Source organism: Rhinichthys klamathensis, unplaced genomic scaffold (assembly GCF_029890125.1).
Source record: "Rhinichthys klamathensis goyatoka isolate OS25496 unplaced genomic scaffold, OSU_Roscu_1.1 h1tg000079l_1, whole genome shotgun sequence".
NCBI classification, from domain to species: Eukaryota; Metazoa; Chordata; class Actinopteri; order Cypriniformes; family Leuciscidae; genus Rhinichthys; species Rhinichthys klamathensis.
In genome coordinates, this window is record NW_026606621.1 from 4423905 (window position 1) to 4433450 (window position 9546).

At 37.5% G+C, this 9546-nt stretch overlaps 1 protein-coding gene across 1 annotated transcript; it reads right to left on the reverse strand.

Annotated features, from left to right (window-relative positions):
• Nucleotides 1–236: 236 nt before the first annotated feature.
• LOC130085479 (serine/threonine-protein kinase pim-2-like) lies at nt 237–4175 on the reverse strand. Its single transcript, XM_056251251.1, has 7 exons — nt 3971–4175; nt 3533–3886; nt 2561–2655; nt 2315–2365; nt 1726–2107; nt 1447–1626; nt 237–396 (listed from the first exon to the last, which is right to left on the reverse strand). The coding sequence occupies exons 2-7, from the start codon at nt 3564–3566 to the stop codon at nt 347–349; spliced, it is 792 nt and encodes a 263-aa protein (XP_056107226.1). The 5' UTR covers nt 3567–3886; nt 3971–4175; the 3' UTR covers nt 237–346.
• Between the last annotated feature and the right edge of the window lie 5371 nt (nt 4176–9546).

Here is a 9546-nt window from a genome sequence, read left to right on the forward strand (position 1 = left end):
TTAAACTTTACAACAAACAAACAAACAAACAAACAAAAAGAAAACATTGAATACCAATTCTTTAATACCGAATAATACCATTCTGATGCAGTGTTTTTCACATCATGTCTCTGTTCATGGTATTTAACATATATTTTTAAATATTGTCTTAGTCACAATTCTGATTACTTTCGTGTGACTGATCAAGCTATTATGTTGCTAGATGTTGCTTTGTTTAAAACAAAGCAAATGTGGCTGTGATGACTTGATGACTTCTTTCCAGTCTTGCAGTGTGTCTCATGTTCTTGCTCAGACGTCGACAGGCTCTGAGTTCCCTGTCAGGTTGCGGTTGGACTTCAGGCTTCGGTCAAGTCTCGAGCTCAAGCCTTCCACCAAGGACAGCATGTATATTCTTTCCTATTCAATACAAAAATTATATGAACAACTCAACTCATGAATGATTTTTTACCACAGAACTGAATTCTGTTTGCATCACTGATTCTGTTATTTTCCTGTTTATTACCATGAAGCTGCTTTGAAACAATCTGTATTGTATAAAGTGCTATATAAATAAAGGTGACTTGACTTGACTATAACAAGAACATTACAATGAACACAAATGTGAAAATCTCACTACAAATAATCTAGATTTTAAGAGAAAAGATAATAATCCTACTCTGTCTGTTACACTTCCTCACACCTGAAACTGATCGAGTGAATCTCCTGCACTTCTTCAATCTACAGTAGATCATTACTAATCCATTTATGTTGTAACATCTGCTCTAACGTCGGGCGTTTAGTTGGATCCCGGGCTAGGCACTGGCTAATCAGATCCCTGCACTCTGTACAAAGGAGAGAGCTGGTTAGTTGGCATCTATGAAAACAGCATTTAAAAAATGATTAACGTACTGTAAAAAGTTTCTTATCTTTAATACTTTAAAAGTGAAGTATGTAGTTTCTGCAACACTAGTGGCACTGAGTGGAATAAATGACAAAATAAAGCATATTTTCCAAAAACCTTGCAAAGGCCCCTTCCGAGCATCGCATCTTCCCCAACTTAAACATCACAAACACAGCTCTTACTGGTTCTTGTAAAGCATGTTTCAGGTCCAACATATTAGGGATACCTTTAGCTGTGTTGCATTTTGTCTTTATGAAAATGTGCCTTTCTGAACGGGTGCATGATGATGCTGTATGGCCTTGAAGCATGCTTTGTAGCGCGTAGCATCACAATGCTCTGTTCACTTTGACATGTTCATGACCTGTTTAATCTTTGAAAATGTAGCGAATTTTGGCTTTCACTTCTGTAACTAAAGCTGCATTTCTTTTCCCAGGGCTACAGTATCCACACCCAAAACTCTCTCTATACGTTGAGCTATATATAAAAAATATTACATACTTCACCTTTAACTGTTTCTGTACAAAGCCTTTGCTTTATGTGTGTGTTTATCAATATCATTCACTCACCTTTGGATAAGTTGGAGTTCTGAAATGTAACTTTGGCGTGTGTGATTTCCGTTCTATTACAAAAAGGACGACATGCGTTCGACATCTTGTACAGCAACACTCCTAGAGCCCAGACATTTGCTGGGACGGCGTGGAATCGAGGTTCTGTCAAGACTTCAGGTGGGCAGTGGTCCTGTATTCCTGTAAGCAAGACATTTGCACATTGTTGAACTTTTTTTTAAAGCATCAAATAATTAGTAAGTCACTACATTCAGGTTTCCACGCTCCCAAAATGCTCACCAATGTATATGTTGCTCTCGTAGCCATCACTACTAAATAGCTGACCGCATCCAAAGTCTATCAGCTTGAGGTCAAACGAGTGTTTCTTCAACAGGAAATTCTCTGCATGAATGTCATTATGGAAAACACCATGCTCGATGCAGTGTTGCACTGCCAGCACAGCCTGTTGCATGATGACCCGTGCTGCTGGTTCATACAGTCGAGGATGAAGAGTGATGAAGTCCAGCAAGCTCTCGCAGGGTTCCGGGTACTCCATAACCAGAGTGAATGTTTTAGGATGTTCAAACCAGTCGTACAGTTGTATGACGAAGGGGCTTATGGGTTCTCGCCTCATCATTAGCAGCAGCGCCACTTCAGTAACGAGAGGTTCGGGATGCCCAGGCTAGAGAAAAGTAGAAGACAGAAGGTTAGCTGCGTAAAAATCTGGAGAATTTTAATGTACTTTTCTTTGATCTTTTTAGAAACGTTCAAAAGAGCCTTTTCAGCTCAAAATTATTTAGTGCCTCTAGGTTTATTTGTCAGTATTTATTTGTATACAGTAATCTGCACTTAAACAGCTAAATACATATTCAGGTTTTAGGCAACTTACAATATTAAGATAACGATCATTGTCAATCTTACGCATCCGCTTGATGGCAACCTGCAAAAAAATAAATAAATAATAAGTTGGTGAGATGGAAACGGACTTTTGACTTGAGCTCGGCGACTTCTAAGGGCCCCCACCCTGGGTACTCGGTACCCTTTTTCCCCCCGCTACCACGCCCCTGACCATCTGTAAATTGTTTTAAATATGTTTTGCAAGAGCAAAATGTTTGTACAATTCGGTAAGATGTACCTTTTTGCCATCAAATTTGCGTGTTGCATTGTACACCCTGCCAAATCCTCCGGATCCAATCATCTTTCCCATGTTATAGAGAGACTCAAAGGACTCTGTAAAACAAACAGAAAAATATGAGAAACATATTAGCTTGCTAGATCCATTGTTTTATTTAAAAAATATCAGCGCTGGTTGTGTCGAGAAAATAATAGTAAAATGGGAAACAAGCCTTTAGTGTTATTTTTTTGTGGAAAACTAGATGAAAATACTGTTTAAAAAACATACATTTCCAGGCTTCACTTGGCCAACTCAGGCACATGTGGCTCAGTTCTGATAATGGCAAAGATTATATGGGCCATATCTTAAAATATATTTATATTATATATGACATATTGAAATAAACATTGATTTTATGAAATGCACAGCAATGTCTTATTTATGACATAACCGACTCTGTAATACTCTGCACGACAGCCATTTTGACAATTTTGAGTATATTTGACAATTCAAGTCGCAAAACAGAATTCCTATTTGATCATATGCTGTCTGAGAAGCGGCTTTCTGTGTGTGTGTTTCAGGTGTGTGTCAGACAGCGCAAGTACCATCGACTTCATGCCTTATTGAGAAAGATTTGCTAACGTTCCCATTAAATTAAGAAAACGTTATTTCTAAATGTTCCCTAAACGTTCAAAACGTACAAAATATTTCCCAAATATTTCTTCTTTAAAGGAACATTCTATATTTTATAATTTTGCATATGAGAATGTTACTTTAAATGTTCTCCCAATGTCCTGAAAATGTTAGGCGAACGTCCAATTAAAATATTTCTAAAAAAATAAATAAAATAAAAAATCTGAAAGAAAATGTCAGCGCAATTTTGCTGAGCAACAGTAAATGTGACCGGACATTAACATGTTAAAAACTTGAAGCAATTATGCATGAAATAGCAAAACCTGTATTTTACACTGACCAGCCTTATTTCAGTCTCACCTGTTGAGCTCTTGTTCACTGGAGAATCCTCCATGGCACCCTGAGCAGTTCGGCCGTTTGTCTCTGTCTCTGTTGGCTCGACAGGAACTTGACCTGGCAGTGGAGGGCACAGAAACCCTTCGAGGCTTTCGGACCTGGACAAACAGCAGTTGCTGCAACCGCTCTGTTCGTTTCGGCTATCCGAAATATCACCACTCCACCTCCATTCAACGATGTACGAGCCTCTGCTGCTAAGGCTTAACCACTCTCCACAGAACCTCCTCTCTACATTGTCCTTAGAGAGGGACAAAGATGATGGTGACGTGATTCCCGGTGAAGAATCTGTGGAAGCAGTTCTCAAGGATCTGGAGCGACCTGAGTTTGGAAAAGTTCAAATATTTAATTTTCTTCTCATTATTTTCATTATTATAATGTTGGAGAAATAATGGCGATATTTACCATTATTCGGCTTGACGCCGGAGGGATCTGGTGCAGGGGATGAAGGCTCAGGATCAGGCTTTGGCTCCAGATCTGGTGGAGGGACAAAAGGCTCCACAACATCCACAGCACAACTGTGGCAACAGCAGTGGAAATAACTCTTCGTAGCCTTCCATACCCTGTTGAGCAAAGAACCAGCTCCTTTCCTCTTCCTACATTCTGTAGGTTTTTCAGAAATGAAGAAAAACAAATGAAAACACAACTATTAGAAACAGAAATAGAAAATAATTTGCATTATGAGAATGTTAATTTTGAATGTCATCTGAATGTTCTGAAAACATTACACAAATCTCCGATTAAAATATTTCTAATATTCTACTTTTAAAAAAATAATATTAATAATCAATAACAGTAGTCACATCAAATTTTTACTTTACTTTTTTTCAACTCTCTATTTTAAATGGCAAATCAGTCAGAGATGGAAACTGAGCCATAACATCTTTATTAAAGCCTATTCTGACCTCTGCGAGAGCGTTTAGATGAAGTGGACGGACGTCCATCATCTGGCCTCTGCTGGCTGCCGCTCTGCCACGCTTTCTTCCTGTGAGCCTGACCTGTGGACACAGAAACAGAAAACTCAGAAGACAGAGGTGTTAAATCTCCAGGAAGCTCCTGGATCTGTGTCGGGTCTGGCAGCGGATCCTGATCACGGTCATCAGAACCGGGTCTCCAAATCTCCTGACCAGCCGTCTGAGAGAAAGCAGCTCTCCTGGATCTGGAGCGGCCTGAGGATGGAATATTTCAGACATCACATTGTTAGTAATGTTTTAATAATAATCCGTAATCAATGTCACGGTCAATTACAAATTGTTACAATTGAAAAGTTTATTTCACATGCAAGGAATCCAATACATGTGATCACTTTGCTGGGAAAATGTAATCAAATGTTATACCTTGCACAATTTTCATCACATTAACGTATTCATTCATTGTACAACAACATCACCATAACATACATAAACCAAAAAACTAAAAAGAAACTAAAGCCCTCACCTCCTCTTTCACCTATCATGTGAACCATGAACATCCTCCTCCAAACTGCAATAAAAAACAATACAACATACAATACAAAACAATACTCAGAAATACTCCTATCAAACTAATTAAATAAATAAATAAAAAAACAAAAAAAAAATAAAACAAAAAATAAAACTACTTCTAAATAAGAAAAGAACAATACAATAAAGGTAGCTATAATCAGAAATTATATGAAATCTTTCAAAAATGCAAATAAAGGATATCCTCCGATGTCGTTGTAGAATAAAGTCTTCTCTCAGAAAATACTCTGAACAGCTTCAAAATCTCACAGAAAATAGTCTGGAAAAGTCTGAAAATTTGGCACGTCTCTCAATCAATAGAAAGCGATCGGTTCGAGTGTAAATATGCAGTGAGAATTCATAACACGCGTTGCCATGGCAACTAAAATGCGCATCCATCATGTGAACGCACATTTTACAATAAAATAATAAAAGGCTTTGCTATTTCACAAATCTTAAATGTATTAATTAAGAAACAGTTTTAACAGCTTTTTTATGTGCTCTCCATAATAGTTACTAGGCCTATATAGTTTTCTAATTCTTTCAATACCACAGAAAAAGAAAAAAAAAGTTTATAAAGAATAATAATGTGCCTTATTTTCCAGACTCTTCTCATAATTATAAACAAAAAACAAATATGATTTTATAGCGAAGAAAAAATGCACAATAATTTTTCATTTATAAGTTTGGAAACCACTTCTTTGTATATTAACTGGAAGTGTTACATTTTGTAATCGCTCATTAACAAAAATGAAAGACCACCAAGCTGATAAAAAAAATGTAGACATCATATTCCACACAAGTCTACAATATCTATCTAAAGTCTACAATACTGCACATGACATCATATAAGTGGAGCGTTTAGGTGTGAATAAATGAATATAACTGCAGCTCAGTGTGTCCATGATGAGATTTTTTGGAATGTAAACTTGTTATTTAATTATTTTTAATCTATAGTTTTAATGACGAGTTCAAGATCAAACGCGTGCATACATTATTAAAAATAGTTAAATATATAAACAAAGAAAATATATTGAATGGACTGTAATAATAGACTATATTCAGTCATCGGTTTTATTTTATTTATTTATTTATTTTTCCCTAGTTACTCATCGTCATGACTCATGACCAGGTGTTTCTGCAGCTCGGGACGATTATTATTTGCTGCTGCTGCTGTTGCTGCTGCTGGTGTCCTTCTTTAAAGGGATACTTCACCTCTGGGAAGATGTGTATTTAATATTGGTCATTTATATTGTAGAAATATTTTACATATCAATAGTTTTTATTTTAAATTCTGCATCACCAGATTTAATTTTCATTTGTGACAATTTCTCTAAACTTTATCACAGTAGGCCTACTAAGTTTAGTATAGGCTACTATTCGTATTCTTAACCTACAAACATAACTTTCCTTAATGTCGAAGTGATTCTGCATATCACCACCAGAGTTCATGTCACGTATACAAAAATATTAAATAGAAGCTTAGGCTACTCCTCATTGAAAATTGTCTAAAACATTTAGGTCGATTACAATGAATTATAGGCATATCAATAACTATTAACAGTCTATAATATGTCCGAACATCGCAATAATTAATCAATGAAAATTAAAAACTAGTTTATTTCAAAAACATTGTTTAACAAATTAATAAAAGAGGCGTTTATCGCAGGTGGCTTAGACGTGGGTAATATGGTTAATCCATTTTGTAACACGAACGGGAGGTAAGCAACAGTAATTTGTAGCTAGTTTGAACAACAGAACTTAATAGATCTCCCTCTTTTCGTTTTTATTTTATTTTTGCTGCAGATGAAATGGTTAAACTTCTGTTTTCGCGCAGGCGCAGTGAGGGAAAAAAACACTGAGTTTAGGGCAATCGGTTCGTAGCTTTGCTTCAACTGTGCAATATAGTCACGAGGAGCGACCAAAATTTCTGACATGCCAGAAATTCATCCGACCATCCGATTGTCGATCGGGAGATGTTAATCGCCTCTCGTTTCTCCCTGTACACTGCGGGAACACTGCACGACAAACGACGCACGACAAAGCTGAAAATCGGTCCGACCCGAAAAAGAGTAAAACGAGTTACAATTCTACGGTGGCCGAGAGGTGCAAAACAAATTAGGCTACAATTCAGAAAACAAAATAACAATTCAGAAAACACAACGACAATTCAGAAAACAAAATAACAATTAAGAAAACACAACAACAATTCAGGGAACACGACGACAACTCAGAAAACAAAATAACAATTTAGAAAACACAACAACAATTCAGGGAACACAAAGGCAATTCAGAAAACACAACGACAATTCAGAAAACAAAATAACAATTAAGAAAACAACAACAATTCAGGGAACACAACGACAATTCAGAAAAAAAATAACAATTCAGAAAACACAACAACAATTCAGGGAACACAACGACAATTCAGAAAACACAACAACAATTTAGAAAACAAAATAACAATTCAGAAAACACAACGACAATTCAGAAAACACAACGACAATTCATTAAAAAACGGTAAAGGTTGGCCTAGGTATATTTTGAGAATGGCATACTTGTCGCTGATTGGACGAGACACCTGTCAATCAAGCCAGAACCGGAATCAAGCGATTACTGGAAGTACCAAGGGGAAAAGCGATTCGTTTTTACCATAGACTGTAAAAAAATAGGTTTTTACATTGAAGTCTTCACGGATACTTTTGTACATGCAGCTACCGTGAACGAGATTATAATTTTATTCCCCGATGCTGATGTACAGATCAAACGTTAAATCTGAAGTAGTAGACATATTTCTCTCGGTTGTTTAGTTTCCTTAACTTTATATCTCGGCGCTGTGCTGCAGAATTGGGGATTCCCTCAATACGTCATTGTCCAGGATTGATCACCCTGTGGTCAGGACACTTAAAGTAACTCAATGGACAAAACACAGTACAATAAAAGACCAAACTCCCACCTTATTGGGGATTTAGGCTATATGAATAGGCTACAGGTAAGCAGATGGAACAGAATATGAACGTAACGCGCAAAGTTTTACGCTAAGTGATTCCCTGTGAAGTATAGGCTACGTTACTGGCATAAGCTGGCCTAGATATTCGTATTTAGGGACCGTGACCATCTCTAAAGTTACATACGACATTGGTACACACGTTTCTAACTTCAATAGCATTTTAATGACTTACAGTCATAAAACCATCTGTAAATTGTTCATGATGTAGATGTCAGGCATGATGCACACTTTTTAGATAGTTGATATTAAAATTAATATGAGCTCATGCGGTACTGAAAAAATATGTACACATGATTTGACAGTTTATTTGATTAAAATACCAAAAACGAATCGCTTTTCTACCCTCGGTACTTCCAGTAATCGCTTGATTCCGGTTCTGGCTTAATTGACAGGTGTCTCGTCCAATCAGCGACAAGTATGCCATTCTCAAAATATACCTACCTTTTCCGTTTTGAATGAATTGTCGTTGTGTTTTCTGAATTGTTATTTTGTTTTCTGAATTGTTGTTGTGTTTTCTGAATTGTTATTTTGTTTTCTGAATTCAAAGTCAAAGATTTATTTAGCCATTTCAACAATTCAGTTGATAGGAATGTGTCTTGGTATGCCCACATATACCACTTAATTGACAACAATACACTGGCACAACAACACATGCCACACATATATCCCCCCCCCCCTGTTTTAATTTAAACATTCAACGTTCAAACTTACGATTTAAAAAACGTATGGCTTGGAGGTAGGTGCTGTCTCTGAAGCGTGATGTCCTGCTGATAATGCTTCTGTACCTCTTCCCTGATGGCAGCAGAGTGAACAGGTAATGTGCTGGATGATAGGGGTCGGTAGTGATGTATCTCGCCTTCCTGATAATCCTGGTGTCATATTGTGAGGCTATGGTAGGCAGACTGCACCCAGTGATCTTGGAGGCTCTGCGCACAACTTTCTCTAGCTGTTGCTTATCCTGACTGGTCGCATTACCGTACCAGGACAGGATGGAGAAGGTCAGCACGCTTTCTATGACGGCTCGGTAGAAATGAGTCATGCCTCTCTGGCTAACCCCAAATTTCCTCAACTGACGGAGAAAATAGAGTCTCTGATGGGCTTTGTTTACCATGCGACTAATGTTCAGGTCCCATGAGAGGGACTGATGTATGGTGGTGCCCAAGAGGCAGAAGGAGGAGACCCTCTCAACAACTTGATCATTGATGGAGAGGGGAAGGTGCCGGACTGCCTTCTTTCTAAAGTCCACTATCATCTCTTTCGTTTTAGATGTATTAAGGATTAAGTTATTGTCCTCACACCACCTCACCAGCTGTTCCACTTCACCCCGATAGCCAGATTCATCCCCATCAGAGATCAGACCTACTACAGTGGTATCATCTGCGAATTTTAGCAGTTTGACTGATGTTGAATGGGACCTACAGTTGTTGGTATAAAGAGAAATTAAAAGAGGAGACAGGACACACCCTTGTGGGGCGCCAGTGTTAAGAACC